The sequence below is a fragment of the Biomphalaria glabrata genome, chromosome 10 (genome assembly GCF_947242115.1).
Source record: "Biomphalaria glabrata chromosome 10, xgBioGlab47.1, whole genome shotgun sequence".
NCBI lineage: Eukaryota > Metazoa > Mollusca > Gastropoda > Planorbidae > Biomphalaria > Biomphalaria glabrata.
In genome coordinates this window covers 34793636-34810300 of record NC_074720.1, presented here as the reverse complement: position 1 = coordinate 34810300, position 16665 = coordinate 34793636, and the positions used below count along the sequence as shown (strand labels likewise).

Genomic DNA, 16665 nt, shown 5'->3' with positions numbered 1-16665 from the left:
ATACAGACATTAACCAAGATCATCAGACAATATAGAGCAGCCTATCCAAACAAGTCAGTCAAACCATCTGTTGAAGAAAATTTTGTCTGCTTTGCTCAAGACAAAAATGCAAGATATAAGTCAGAGGACAAAGTCAAATGCAACAAATGTCATAAACTAGGGCATTTCACATCTCAATGCCGCAGCAGAACCACAGAATGTTCATATTGCCATAAAAAGGGTCACCAAACTCATGAATGTTGGAAAAAACAGGCAGTCTCCAAAAATCAAAATTTTGATAGACCCACATCACCAACTCAAAGATACAGCAATAGAGAGCAATACAATCTCAACAAAGCACCTGGAAACAATAAACCAGATAACAACAAACCTCGCTACAGAAGTCATTCACAGGACTCCAGACCACAATATATGCCAAACAGAAGCTCATATAACAGAAGCTATTACAATGAGCACTCAACTATGACAGTCATTGCAAAGTCCAATGGTCTCAAATTTTATCCAGGCTTTGTAGGAGACAAGAAGGTGGAAGTTCTTCGTGACACTGGAAGCACGTCCACATTAGTACATGAACGCTTCGTACACGCAAACCGTTTCACAGGCAACCACTTCCAAGTCACTGCATTCAACGGAACTGTCAGCAAGTTACCTGAAGCCATCATTTATGTTACTACACCATTCTTCAGTGGTCAAACAAAAGCATTAGTAACACCCAATCTACCAGTGGACCTAATCATTGGAAACATAGAAGGAGTTAAAGAATGCACTCCTCAAGAACTTGCTGAATGTACAAATGACATAGAGCAAGGTCAAAAATGTTTAGCAGTAATGACAAGATCCATGTCCAGACAACAAGAACATTTGGCACCTGAACAAGTTAGCCAAAATAATCACATGGCTACCTCAGTTACGCAAGTTATGCAGAATGCAACAGAACCAGTTACTAGTCCAGTAGCCAGCAACAATCAAGAACACTCAACATGGACACCCCCAGTTACATCAAGCCCATCCCTACCGGTCATAAGTCCACCTCCAATTCCCGAATGTCCATTGTTGAACTTTGAAGAACAAGACGACATGCCCAGAGTCTCTAGCAATGATACAAGAACTCTAACTGGTCAAACTGAAGTCCATCAAGACAAGTCATATTTCACACATGATGACTTCATACATCAAGACTTGAATAAGACTGCATCTGCATCAAATACTATGATATGCATTGAACATTTTTGCTACAATCAAGACAAGTCTCAAGAACCAGAAGCAGAAACTAAAGAAACTTATACTCAATCAACTTTGGCTATAACAGACAAAAGAAAAACTATGCAACTTGACTCTAACACTCATACAAGTATTCCTCATTTGAAAGAATGTGAGTCAACTCAAGAAGCCATTACAACCATGAACATTGGAAGTCAAAGAATATTACAGGAACACATGAAATCAAGACATTTTGCTCAAGGAGATCAAGTCAAATTACTGTTACCAGATTCCAGTAACAAACTGTTTTACAAATGGCAAGGTCCATTTACCATCACCAGAAAGATTTCCAACCTGCTTTATGAAATCAATGTCAACAAGTTTACCAGAGTATTTCATGTTCATATGTTTGAACATTACCATGAAACAGATAATGAAGACATCAAAGCAGAAGTTGAACATTTTACAAGCTTAGCAACTATTCCTGAGGAAGAAGAAGAAACATCATCAACATCCATTCCTGAGATAGATGTTTCATTACCAGCATCAAATAACATTGACATTCCCAAGTTCATCACTCTGGATGACATAGCACTACAGAAAGTGAAGGACACTAAAGTGTTTCCAGACCATGCAGATTTCTTTACCGGTGTTTCTGAAACATTCCCAGTACTGCAATTTGAAAACAACTCAGAGAGCAACAACATTGACAACACTAAGTTTCATCCTCCTTCTACTCAAGGGGCAACTTTTCTTCAGAAAGGAACAAATGAACTTCTTCAACATTGCTGTATTGACCGATTGAACTCAGACATGTTCAGTCATTGCTCTATTGAACATTCTAATGCAAAGCATTCTGCTACCATTGTTCTACAGCGTCTAAGTTCATCAACCAGAAAATTGAGTTTTGGTTTCGGACAGTTCTTATTTTCACCAAACTCAAACGCGGTTCAGTCAGACATTATCTGTGAGATCATTATGACATGGAGACAACAGCTTCATAAACTGAAAGACCTTTTCTTCAAGTTTAGAAAACGCACATGCACATCCATGTCGGCAATTCAGAAGGGTTCCGAACTTTACATTTCTACTCTACATATGTACTATAGCATATTTAGTGCCACTTGATCCATTATCATTCATACTCGTCAAGGAAGAACAGTATTCAGTTGTACTTAATCAATTAATTTGTTTACTCACTTTTTCCACAGGAGTTCTATATCAGATGTTGTATTTATTTCAGCACCAAGCAACCCACTGAGGAAGGTCACTCATTCAAGATACTTTTTTAATTATGTTTCAGCATCTTTGCATATGACATGCATCAGACATTTTAATTTTTAAATCATGAGCATTTTATTTCAGGTATTTTATTTCAGGTATATTATTATTGCATATATCCTATTATGATAGTACAGATACATGACAGACAATTGGAATTTTTCATGTTGAGATTTATATCACATTGAGTATTATTTTCTCAGAAGATTGTCATGTACTATCACAATTATTTTTTTCTATGTCAATTTTTCATATGCAATATATTTTTTTCCATGTACACATTTTCACAAATGAGTTATAATGTCATTTTTAATTTCATCATAAAGCTTCATAACTTATTCAATTCAAGATTTATGCTTTGTACAACTTTTGATATTGTTCATGACAAGCATTGTCTCATTTTCATAACCACTTGTATAGTGAAACAGGTGTTCAAAGTCATCAATAATTTTATTCACTGCATTGACATATTTTTTATCTCCAAGTTGACTTTATTTTGTCATATGTTACCTCAACCATTTTTCTATAATTTCATGTATGGTATTTTGTGTATATATAAATATTTTTAATACATATGAGCATTTCTATTACCATACAAATGCTAAATGGAGAGGGGGGTAATATGTCACAGATCACATTATAGAATTGTGTGTACATTTCTTATTTAAAAGAAATATAAGCCCTCGACATGAGTCTCGGGATTTAATCCTCAAATTTAGACACTTGACATTTCAAGTCAGGATTTACCCAAGGGACGTAATTAGTATGTTTGAAATATATTGGTTGATTTGAATTTAAACAAAGACATTTTTGAAAAGAGTTAGCGCCAGAGAATTGGCGGTAGTAAGGAAGTAAAGTCAGTCGATAAAATAATGCCTTTGTAGACAGTCGTGTTTCTAAGAGCTCTATTTGAAAAGCCTTTGTAATATGCTCATTGATTTGTAATTTGTACATAACTGTACTTACGTTGTATTTAATAAAGTTCCAGAGTTTTGTTTTACCAAAGAATTGTCAATTGTGATTCTAGATCTTCATTTTTAGTTAACTATTGAATTCAAGTAAAATCCCCGGCATCACAACACATCGTGACATCATACCATCAGAATGTTGTGACAATAGTCATAAAACTTCCGATGTTATTATTGATGAGTTTCGAAATAAGAAATTAACCTAGTTTTTTTTTATATATATTTTCGATGAATCAGGACAAAAAAAAGAAGTATTTTTATTTTGAATTCAAGTTCAATCATATCATAACGGCTTATCGTGAACAATCGAAAATTTGGTTCTTATCATTACATCTTATCTTTGGAATCAACATGCAAGAAACAATGAAAAACTGACCTTCCAAGTGTAAGTGATTGGAGAGGACTGAAGATAAATGGCGCTGGGTGTCAGGGCGCAAACAAGTCTCTGGGAAGTTCCAATTCCAACGACGACACTAACAGATGATATGCTTGCTGAAAACAAAAATTTTAACTGGACTTTGTATTAACAAAACAAACAAAAACTTTTAGACATCTTTGATTCTTTTTTTTTTTTTTTTGTTAAATCGAGACTCAATATGTCACGTTTTTTAATCAACTATTTTTTGTTACTTATTCTTTAAAAGTTCACTGACAAAGAATATACAGCCGCGTTTTAAGATATCTTGCATGATACATTCGAAAAGGGAATCGGAACTTCAATGGCATCCCAATCAAGCCGTTGACACTTGGGAAGAAATTCTCCCAACGGACAGGCGCGGATCAGGTCGTTCTTCTTCCCAAGTCCTTTCTGAAGGTCCCACGTTGACTGCGATCCTTACAGGTTTGGGTCGTGTCATATACGTAGCGCATGGCCTTCAGTTCAAATTCACACTTAAAGGCCGCGATTGGACCCCACGATGACCTGCTAACTTTCGTAAAAAAAAAAGCTAAAAATCTATGGCCAAATTACGAGGTCTTTGGGGCTTGCAAAGACCTTCCTTCAGGGAACAGTACCAGGAAAAAGAAGAAGAGGCAGACAGAGAAAGCGATGGGAAGAAAATATAAAAGAATGGACGGGCTTGCCATTGAAAGAGGCTCTATATAAGGCAAAAGACAGAGAGGAATAGAGAAAGACGGTCGACAAATCTAGCGTGGGGCCCCAACGGTCCAACAAAGGGATAGGCGGATAGGTAAAGGTAATGGTCTTCAGTTTACCTTCCACTCGTTATAAGCGGCCGAAGGAATTTCTTCACATTCCTAATCTGCTAGTACCACAAAACCATGTAAGGACCGCTAATTCAGATGCTACTGATGACGACCCTCACTGGCGTAACGAACTTTTTACAATGGATGCCAGGTCTGTGTTTCCATACTTTTCCTGGAGGAGATTAGAAAAAAATTGCTCAACAGAGGTAACCTGGTGGAGGCCATGTTCGCTACCCATTGTTCGTCAGCCTCCACTAGCAGAAGTTTCCACAAAGTCACCATGTTGAGGTCACGTGATCTGGAATTTTCGGAATGCACAATACAAAACTTGAGAACCACATCTAATGTGAAAACACCTTTTTTAAAAATCAGAAGTTATTTTGTTGAGTAAAGATTGTCTTTCTAAAGATTAAAGAGCAGCACTTTGATGTGATAAACATATTGTTCAGCATAGAAGAAAAATCGGTGTCAACGGGAAATAGATTTAAGTTCTCTTGGTCTGTTTTCGGCATTCGCTTTGGAAAGATGTGTAACATTACGGTATTGTCTAATGAAAGAATGTTCGTCAGGAAATCTGTAGTCACAGATATAAGAAACTAATTTATGTAAAAAAATGATTTTGAAACACAAATTTGAAGATTAATTTTATTATATAATGAAATCAATGGACCTTCTTTTGTATTTTCATGTGTCAAAGTAAAAAACTATCTGCGCAAAGTGTATTTCTTAAAATTATATCTAGATCTAAATCCTTTCGATCTTTTTTCATGTCAACATTGTAAACAAAGCCTAGATCCATAAATACTGTTTTGAGGGTCTTAAGTTTGTTTTAGGACCACTATACATACACTACGGTAGTACGGTCTAAGTTAGTACCAAAGGAACATTTCTGCCAAGTTTTATCAAGATTGGTCAAACGGTTTTGATTTCTATTCGTCACATACGTACATACATACATACATACATACATACATACATACATACATACATACATACATACATGCATACATACATTCATTCATACATACATACATACATACATACATACATACATACGCCTTACTTTCTACTTTATAAAGTAGATATGCATCTCCCTGGACTTCGTGACGAGTCTCAAGGTTTCTCTTTCTCAAGCTGCCTGCTGTCAAGTGCTCTCCTTTAGACCAGTTAAGGCAAGGTGGCGATTGATCAAAGATTGTACAATGTAGTTTGTATAGACTTACTGGTCAATCTAGGCAAATTGCCGACAGCACTTGTTGGTCTAGAATATGTCACGCCTGCGGATGGGCTGGTCAAGGTACAGGTAACATATTTGCCTGCGTTAGCACTCGTGATCACCACCGAAGAGTATGTCGTATTTACTCCGTTGACCTAAAATAGAAAACAACAACAAAACAAAACTATTTGCTAGTTTCATATAGCACACTAGCTACAAAGTGATAAGTAGACTATTTGATAAGCGTTAGAACTTCATTATTGCTTGATATCAAACCGTATAAATTATTGTGTCAGTGTATCCCATTGGTATATTGTTGCACTCGAGAATCACAGTGGAACCCCCAACTGCTGAGTTTGTAGGTACATAAATTGTTGGTCTTTCGTTGGATGTGGCTGAGATATTTAAAAGTAACCTTAGAGTTAGAATACATCGTATTGCAAGTCTTTACTTTTTTCTCAAAGTACATAATAAACTATGCAGAACTATACATTGTATTATGTAATGAAACTAAGAGCAAAAGTAATCTAGACAAGATCAGTAACAGATAAGAAATAAAGACAAAGCGATATGAAGACATGTGGATGCTAAAGAAAAATGTATACAATAAGAACAGAAATATTGGGTGAGGTTTTTAATAAATTGACAAACTAAGGATCAAGGACCTAATAATGAAAGATCAGAGTTGTCAATTCAGTAATAAAAAGCATAATAAAAAAAATACTTTAAATAAAAAAAAACAAAGCATATACAAAGTGTAATTGTATCAATTATTTTGGATCAGTCATGTAATTAAATGTGTAATAGATCTAGACTATCAATAATACATCTATATATTTTTACCAATTGTTTATTTAAGCGCAATTCCATGCTTCTCGCTTTATCAATCACGATATGATCCTATCACTTATCTGGACCAGTTGGAAAAGGAACGCTTTTTAAATGTATTTATATAAAGAAAAAAGGTTTTACGGTTATTTATAGTTATTTACAACTTTTCTTTCTACAAACAATAAAGGGGACTAATTCATCTTATATCACTTTATCAGCCAAGTAAAATTTCTTTCCCTTGTTCGTGATACAAAAGAAAATAATTAATTACCTATAGTTAATAAACTAATAGCTTAATTTTTTAAATTTAGTTTTGTGTTGGCATGTAAAAGAAATAATTGTGCAAAAATTTCAGAGAAACAACGTGTACAAACATTTTATCAGACATGACACACAGCGTGAGTTGATAAAAGCTTGGTAGAATTACTTAAAATACAAGTATAAAATTTTGGAGACATAATCGGCAATGCAGAAATGTAACATCCACTTATACGCTTATTTCAACACTTTGCTCACCTATATATTCTAAATATATTTCTTATTCTGTTTAACGGATACACCAACACGCTTGCTATATATAGAATTGCCATGTATTAAAATCTTAAAGAAAGAACTAGACAAAAGCCCATAGCCCAAGACATCACAAAACGAAAATGGAGCTGGATAGGACACACCCTGCGAAAACCAGCTACCAATGTTGCAAGGCAGGCACTTAACTGGAACCCACAAGGAAAGAGGAAAGTGGGCAGACCCAAGCAAACCTGGAAGAGGTCAGTCATCAGTGAAGCTGAGGGTACTGGAATGACATGAGAGCAGATGAAGAAAGCTGCTCCGAACCGAGTTCGGTGGAGAGGCGTGGTTGCGGCCCCATGTTCCCCTGGGAGTGCACAGGATTAAGTCAAGTAAGTCAAAATCTTAAATATATTATTTTCATAGCCTTTAATACCTTTAGTGATGAAGATTTAGCTAAGATCATAATGTTGTTTCGTTAGTGGCCCGAAAGATCTAATTCATTAAAACTTTGGTCGAATTGGGGGGGGGGGGAAATACAGAGCTGAAGGTGGTTATGGAATCCAATTATCGCTTTAAAAAGCCGGCCACATACATGGCGTGAGTTGGTTTAATCTCCTGTAGATATGCCTGCTTCTTTATTATGCCATATTTATTGTTTTATTTGATTTTATTTTCGGATCTAAGTTCTTTGCAGATGGCAGATCTCCTTGACTCATATCTTGAGACTCCGAGACTCACCACTTCACTTGACGAGGAGCGATCGAGAGCTAGCATTTACCATCAGTGAATGTTTTTAACACTCTTTAGGCCGACATTTAGGCAAAGGCGAGATTATTTGGGCACAAGACAACCCGGTTCATACCTCAGCTAAAATACTGTTGGCTTCAAACCTTTTTTGATAAACATGAACTTCAGCAACTTACCCTGTCCACTTGCTCCACCCAACTTGACCACTTCAAAGAAATAACTTAAAGGTGAGGTCAGAAGTCTAGCCGATGTTCTTACTCTGCAACTAAAACAAACAAACAAACAAAATATATCTATAAATCCTTAAAACAAAAACTAAGCTTATCAACGGGATATAACATTTATAATTTTCTTTCTCAATAATGTAGAAGTTATTTCCCTTATTCAATAACAAACAATATAATTAACTACAAATAATTAATTGACTAATTGGTTATTTTAAAAAATTGATTCCTGTTTTGTTAGCTACAATAAATAATTGTTTTAAGTTTTAACCTGATCCGTGATTTGGTGTGGGAAATATAACGTTTGCAAGTATCTAAGGGGACAAAACCCTACATATTTAGCCATTTCTTCAAATGCCGATGGATTAGTTTCCCGTGTTGATATCTAAAAATGAAAATAATTACCAGTAATTAATTGACCAATTAATTGTTTTTGTAATTCATGTTTCGTCTACGATAATGAACCATTGTGCAAAGTTTCAACTTGATCTGAGAATGTTTGTGGGAGAAACAACGTGTGCAAACTTTTTACCAGGCAGACAGAGTGAGCTAATATAAGCTTTGTAATAATGGATTCAATAAAGTTTTCATAATACATTCATTTCTCACTTGATCCATCTGTAATTGTGAACTAACATTTACTTCTACCTGATTGGCTATTGTTTACAGACTAGGTGTCCATGTACCAGAGATACATTGTCTTACAACCTGCTGTATAAAGAATGTTCTAGTTTCTAAAGAAAAGAATAGTTACAAGAGAAAAGTATTAGTCAGTAATTTAGGTCAGAACTAAAGACAAATATCCCCAGACTAAGAGACTAATCTCTCCAGAACTATACACAAAACTCTCCAGACTTAGAGAGAAATCTCTCCAGAACTATACACAAATCTCTCCAGACCTAAGGACAAATCTCTCCAGATCCTACTAACAATTTGTGAAAAGAAATGAATTTATCAATATCGGAGAATGGATATATACTAACAAAGTTAAAGTGAAGTAAGGATGAAAAGATGATAATGACTGAGTCAAGTCTTTTAATGAAAAGATTTCCTTGGTACAGTCTGCAAAAGAGCTCACAGCTCAACGGCAAAATGTTGGCTACAAGAAGAAGAAGAAATAAAAAGATCTAAATAATAAAAGAAAAGAAAATCAGCATAAAAGGAAAGAGATGGTACAGGTCAGAAACGTTAAGTTTTGTTTTCCTAGCCATCAGTTATTGGCCATATTTAAACAATGATGAAAAAAGTGAAAATGAACTTACGTAAACGAGCCAACAGTATTTTCATCTGCTACAGCTGTGTATGTGTTAGACCTTGTACTTAGTTTGGTCTCTCCCAGATACCACTCGAAGGTATAATAATCATTATATTTATCAAAATAACAGGACAGCTCAAAACTTTGACCTGATATGACTTGATTGGTTTTGCCTTGCTGAGCACTCACCACTGGCCTGTGTGTCATCTGCACTGTTGAAACATGATTCAGAGACAGATTAAGAGAAACAAGACTGTGGTGTCTCTTAGGTAGAGTCAAACAAAGATTTATAAGGAACTAAATTGACGAGAAATGGAATTTAACGTTCTTCCCTCTTAGTAATTATAAGATAAGATAAGATACGAATTTTTATTGGTCCAATCAAATGGAAATTCCGTTTCCCTGCAAGTAACCACACAATCGTAACTACATTAACATTAACAAAATAGATGCCAATACGCGAAAAGCACACACATACTGTCACATACATAACCAGCGCTTTATGAGTTATGACGACAAATGACCTTGTAACACCTGACCGACAATGGGGTGAAGGAGTTTTAAAATCTTTCTGCTTTAGTTCTAATGGAAAGGAGACGACCACTTCGTTCAGATCTTATGTAACAGTGGTTTAATGGGTGCAGGTTGTCTTTAAGAATCGTGCGTGTTTTTGGAAAGGCAGATTTCATGAAAAAAGTTCTTCAGAGATGTTAGAGTGATATATATATATATGCTTTTTTTTTAAATTAGTCTTTGTGCCAGTGAAATAATTTCAATTACAACAGAGACTCCGTTGTCTAAGAGGCAAGATTTTAATCTCTATAGAGTAGTGATACTCAATATACGATCCACGAGCCATATCCGATCAATCCATTCCACAGGACCACGATTTTTTTACTTCTGCGACCCATGACACATATTTGGAGTTTAGGTGGCCACTACAAAGTAGTGACATTACTTTTGTATTTTCTTTTTTACTTCCTACTAGGTCATTAGGTCTATTAGTTCTCAGACCTTTCCTCAAATCACTAAAATAATGATCAAAACTAGTCAAGAACTCAAAAACACATGTATAATAAACAAATATTAAGATGCTATTCAAAACAGAGGTGCCCCACGAAAACGCATTAAAGACCAGCTAAGGCACCAACCTGCTTTAACTGATATAGAAGAGAGCACCTGGTTGCAGGCGGCTTCAGAACGAGACAGCTGGAGGTCACTCACAAAGGCCGCGGGATACACATTTTGAGGCCAAAAGAAAATCTTCTGCCAAGGACAGACGTAGAAGGCGAAGAGAAAATTTAAATCGACCACCGGCGGACAATGGTTATGCCTGTGCTGAATGTGGCAAAGTATGTAGGTCACAGCTGGGGCTGCGTAGCCACGGGGAAATACTGCAATCCTCATTAATTTTCTGACTCGAAGACAAACCTTTTTTATAGGTTCAATAACCCTACTGGCTACTTTTATTTTTCAGTAACCACTAGCTTCATAAAATAGGAATGCATTTTTAATCGACTACTCGTTTCTTTATTTATACATCTAACTAAGATCGATAGATATCGTGTTTTATTTGTTTAAGTCGATTATTTTTATTGAAATCAAATGTACAACCCCTGGGTAACAGTTAGTCATATTTTACTTACATCCACATCCAGATCGAATGGGAACGAAACTCGAGTTAAAGCATTTACAGGTGCCACTGATACACAGGGGCAGAGTGAAGTCTGTCCACGCACAGGTAGATTTTGTAATGCATGTCGCTCCGTCAACACCTGGCAAACCTGGTACAAACAATCAAACTAGTGTTGAGTGATTCAAGTGAAATAAATGTGTATGTGTTAGAGGAAATTCAGGAAAGAAAGAAAACATATAATAGAGAGTCAGACTGTTTTAATCATTTCATGGTTCTCTGGGAAAGGCTTCGGGAGACAGCCCTGAGGAAAAATCAGGAGCTGGTGACTCTTAGGCAGACTGTTGCACACACTGCTACAGCATAGCAGAGCCTGCGGCGTTACATATCCCATACGGTATCGGATATTACGTTCCTTTGGTCACATCATTTGCGCGGCGAGGGGGGGGGAACTGCTGTGTGGGCGACATCGTTCCGACTATAAACAATGCCCAGGCTTTCATCTCGCTTGTTCGAGATGAACCAAAGTTGTTCTACGACTTAAGAAGGCCAACAATAACAATATAAATACACACATTTAAAAAAGCGTTGTGCTGTCAACACAATCATTAAAAAAAGAAAACGTCACATTTTCAGTGCTAAGCATCTAAAACTCTCTCAATGTTTATGTGTATGTCTCGGGGGAGATAAGCATTGTCCAAAACAAAAAGTAAAATGAGTTGGAAAAAAAAATCGATTCAATTTGTTTTGTTTTTTTACACACAAAAAGAATTATTTAATGTTAGTACCTCCAACAAAAATAAAGAGAAAAAAACAGATGAATGTGATCCAATGCGTATAATTTGTTTTGTCAAATGTTTTACCTTGCGTTTGTTGCTTTACAATCTAGCCCAAAACGTCCGCAGAAAGACGACGGATGTCAACTGGCAGGATTAGAACCAGGGACCATCAAGACCACCGAACGACAGTCCAAAGCGCATATCATACGGCCAGGCATGCAAGAGAATATCGTCTTAGTTTGTATATTTTCCAAGCTTCAAAAGTACCCTCAAAATTGAAGATTAGTACATGCTAGCTCAATGATAAAATTCCATTTCTTTGACAAAATATACTTACATCTTATTTTCTGATTGGGGAATAAACAATGTCCATCTATATTTACAATTTTGATAACATTGTCAAAATCACAAATACTAAAGCTTTTGAAGAAAAAAAAATATTTTCGGGGTCGCCGCTTTGATGGGAGTTGTTGAAAACAATATGTGGAGCTAAAAAGAACCACTTATTTAGATATTTGTAAAATAAAATTACTTACCGAAAAAGTTGAAAAATATTAAAAATATTAGTGCGAGAAACATTTTGTTTAAAACTGCTAAATTTTAATGTCAGAGTAACAATCAAATGTGACCTTAACATCGGCTTCCACTTAACTGTAATGCAACATTGATATCAGATTTCTTCTTTTATAGGCCGTGATTTTAATTAGTATACTAGACTATATGAAAGTAAATGTTATGGCAACAAGTTTGAAGGCCCCAATCGGTTGGAGATTAGAATATCGTTTGGCGGTGCGGGTAAATAAGTTTTTTCACCCTGCTACAGCGTATCTAAACTTGTGAAATGAAGTCCCTGAATAAACAGATCACAACGTGACTTCTGTTTCGGGCGAAGGTACTGGGAGGTTGGTCATTGTGTTGGCGACATCATGCCCATGTCAACCACTTAATTCACACAATAGGTAGACATTTTATTGTTAAATACCATTTATCTGGATTCTTAATAATAAATGTATCTAGCATAATCAGCGAAAATGCGAAGAGGAGCTCACTGTGAATATTGAGAACCCTTAAAGAAAGATCTTGAATTTTTTCAAGCAAGTTTGGTTCCTCCATTTTTCTTGAGTTCGTTTACGATATCTCTTGAATTTTTCCCAAAAAATGTATTGTAATTGTTTTTTTTTTTTTACATTTCTAAGCTATTTTATCTGATCGCTTTTTTTAGGAAATAAATGGCAACTATTACGCTCAGTTCCTTGTTCATCTAGTCATTTTAAAATACGATAAATGATCAACAAGCGCTTTACTCTGCCCCACCCAACTTCCCCCTATCCAAACTGAACAGCTCATGTCAGAGAAGATCTGGAAGTCATGTTTCCGTCTCTGGAGTTGGGGTCTAATGTGTGGTGCACTGAGAAATGTGTCGTGCACTGATACATGTGTGGTGCACTGATACATGTGTGGTGCACTGAGAAATGTGTGGTGCACTGAGAAATTGTGGTGCACTGATACATGTGTCGTGCACTGAGAAATGTGTGGTGCACTGAGAAATGTGTCGTGCACTGATACATGTGTCGTGCACTGAGAAATGTGTGGTGCACTGATACATGTGTGGTGCACTGATACATGTGTCGTGCACTGAAAAATGTGTGGTGCACTGATACATGTGTCGTGCACTGAGAAATGTGTGGTGCACTGATACATGCGTCGTGCCTGAACCTTGGATTGTGTGATGAGTAAACAAAAAGTATAGCTTCCTAATTTCAAACAACACTTCTTCATTTTAATTCAATATTAGAAATATCATCAAGGTAGCATGGTAGAGAAACTAAATTATTATTTTTCTTGTGTTTTAACGTATATTATTTATTAAAAAAAACACTATATAATATAAAAAAAACATATACGGATGTTTATTTGGCTTTAGTACTTTTTCCACGCGTATATAAATACCTAAGATACTTGAAGGACTGATAAAGACCTGATATAAAGGCAGAGATAGTTATAAAAAAACAACAATTGAGCTCTGTCCACCCCACTCAAACAAAAGATATCTTCTTTCCAACGGATCCTGTAACCATTCTGTTCAATATCCCTAAATGATTGTCTATTAAGGGTTAAGCTTGGGTCCCAATGATGACCCTTGATCAACGGGAAGGATTTTACCCAGAGGCCAGGAATAAGGCGTGTGTCTTCAAAGAGGATTCTGTCCCCATCAATTAGATAATTAATTTTCCGCTCTACGTCATCATGAGACATGACTCCTTTAGCCAGATCTGAGTTCTTCCTTCATATTGAGGCCGGAGACCGAGCCCACGGCGTGTATCCTATGTGTTCCTATTATGTACCCCTACCAGCCAGAAGCCGTGAGTGGGCCATAACCATCCAATGACCCCCTTGAATGCCGTGGTGGATGGTACGGGCTAGAGGAGCTTTTGTTTCGTCCTCTCCACGTACAATGCTCGTTCCCTAGAATGTGCTGTGGAAGCCACTAGATGCCGAGTTCTATCCCTGTAACCTATCTGTCTCCAGGTGCAGACGTTTCCAGGGGGTTGCAACGATGAGGAATGAATGTTATCCCCAGTTGATTTACATTCCCCCAGCACCTGGAGAACAATAAGTGGGCTCATCAGGCCAAGAAAGGGGAGTGTCCTAAGTCATAAGCCCTTGACAGGACAGGGAGATACTGGACAAAATAGGAATTTCGGTTGAAGCAAGTTAAATATTTTTAAAATGCATTAAAAAAAAACATCGCTTTAATTAAGTGAACTTGCTTCAATTATCTAAAATCTATCAAGTACTTAACTAATATTAGATTTAGACTAACAATAATACATTAGCGTGCTTGGGATTCTTTATATTTATAAATTTTGTTTAGCACAACTTTCATGTTTATAGCCTGGCTATGGTCAAACCAATCTGTCAACCAGTGGCAGGTGTGGAAGGGGAACCTGGACGAAGGTTTCAGTGCTGCCTTTTCCAAAGTCTGAATTTGAACTAAATTTCAAATGAATTTAAACTAAATTTGAACTGGAGCCTCCGTGATGCAAAACCGACGCGTTTGCCACTGAGATATTTAAGTACTTATATATAAACATAGAAAATTTGTTTAAACTCTATAATGAATATATTTAGAAACTTCCGATGGCTTTGTTCAAGATATAGATCTCCAGACCAAATTTAACAAGAGTTTTACCTAAATAGTCAATTAGCTAGATCCTTTTTTTTACCTTTACCTGTCCATTAGTCTGTTGGACCGTTGGGGCACCATGCAAGATTCGTCAACCGTCTTTCTCCATTCATCTCTGTCTTTTGCCTTAGAACTACTTACAATTGCCGTCCATTCTTTTATGTTGTCCTCCCATCGCTTTCTCTGTCTGCCTCTTCTTTTTTTTCCCGGTACTGTTCCCTGAATGAAGGTCTTTGAGACACCCCCCCCCCCCGAAGATCTTGTAATATGGCCATAGATTTTTAGCTTGAGTTGTTTTTACGATAGTTAGCAGGTCTTCATGGGGTCCAATCGCTGTAGTAACCCTGTCTCTAATCTCTTGGTTTGTGATGCGGTCTTTGGATGTGATGCCTAGCTAGAAAATTTTTCCCAAAGATGTACATAAACTGTGAAATCGCTGAGAAAATCTTTTACTGTCCGCCCACCCATCAGACGTTTGCAAGGTAAAGTGAAGGACCCCTTTCAGAGCTTGTGATCTATGAGGCAATGATGTAAAGGTCATCTGTTAACAATGGTGTCATGTGGCCAGCACAACGACCGACCGCTTTTACTTTTACCCAACTAATGCGAGGTACCCATTATAGCTTGGTGGAATCAGAGGCACCCAAAATATATCGAATTCAAAATGCAAGTGTTCATCGAGATTCTAACCTAGATCCCCAGGTTCGGAAGGCAAGCGCTTGACCACTCAGCCACCTCGCCCCCTTTGCAGTTAGGTGCTGTGATAATTATTGTATTGATTGCGTAGTGTCTTGATGATTGCGGTAGTTTTGTTTATTATTTATTATTGTTAATAAGGTTATAAGAAGCGTTGTAAACATATGTGTCCGACTTTTAGACCTATCGTTGGCATTTATAGTCTAATAGAAACATAAACATTCCACCTATTGTACTAATTGTTTTTCAATTTATTTTACAATTAGTTTAATATCATTTTGCTGCACACACATTTATTGATCTCACTTATTATGTCATTCAAGTTTTTAATCTTTATTCGTTTCTTTTTTAATCGTATGCCAACAAAATAAAAAAAAATACATGCCTTATAGCTAGTGATTAAGAAAGACTAACAGGAATAGCCAGTTTCCCAGGAAAAAAAAATACAAGTATTAACAAATTGTAACTAGTCTTAACAAGCTTGCAGAAGGAGCGACCTTATAACTGATAACCTTCTCTGGAAAATTGTATCTGTAATTTTTGACAATTCCCTCATTAGTATGGTTAAGACATATATATTACTATAAAGTTGCAAGTTAAATTCTTGTGTAGTGTAACAGACCTACAGTGAAGGGATGCGCTGAAAAGTACGGACTAGGAGAGAGACGTTCAATGTGACGCTTTAAGAATAGGGGCTACAATAGGAACATGAAATCAACTGTTTCTGCCAAGCCTTCTCAAGGTGAACACCATTGCTGCGGACAGCCCAGACTTCATGCAACATAGTGTGCATTTAGTAGTGTTGAACATAGATGCTGGATCTATTGTTTTATTATCACTTAAAGGTTTTTCAGATCTGCACGTGACAACAGAAGGACGGACAGATGAAAACAGTACCAAAGTTCAAGGTCGTTTAGGTAATACTATTC

At 36.5% G+C, this 16665-nt stretch overlaps 1 protein-coding gene across 4 annotated transcripts in view; it reads right to left on the bottom strand.

Annotated features, from left to right (window-relative positions):
• The window catches only part of LOC129928724 (uncharacterized), a 29072-nt gene extending 16456 nt beyond the window's left edge, over positions 1-12616 (bottom strand). For 2 of the 4 annotated variants that reach the window (XM_056044424.1, XM_056044427.1), the window contains exons 1-7: positions 12390-12610; positions 11088-11225; positions 9449-9653; positions 8139-8227; positions 6148-6266; positions 5879-6026; positions 3826-3941 (exon numbers count right to left, since the gene is read on the bottom strand). In XM_056044424.1, the coding sequence (XP_055900399.1) occupies positions 3826-3941; positions 5879-6026; positions 6148-6266; positions 8139-8227; positions 9449-9653; positions 11088-11225; positions 12390-12432 (858 nt within the window). In that variant the 5' untranslated portion in view covers positions 12433-12610. Of the gene's footprint in view, positions 1-3825; positions 3942-5878; positions 6027-6147; positions 6267-8138; positions 8228-9448; positions 9654-11087; positions 11226-12389 lie in introns of all 4 variants that reach the window. The other 2 variants (XM_056044428.1, XM_056044425.1) reach the window with 2 other exon arrangements.
• Positions 12617-16665: the final 4049 nt, after the last annotated feature.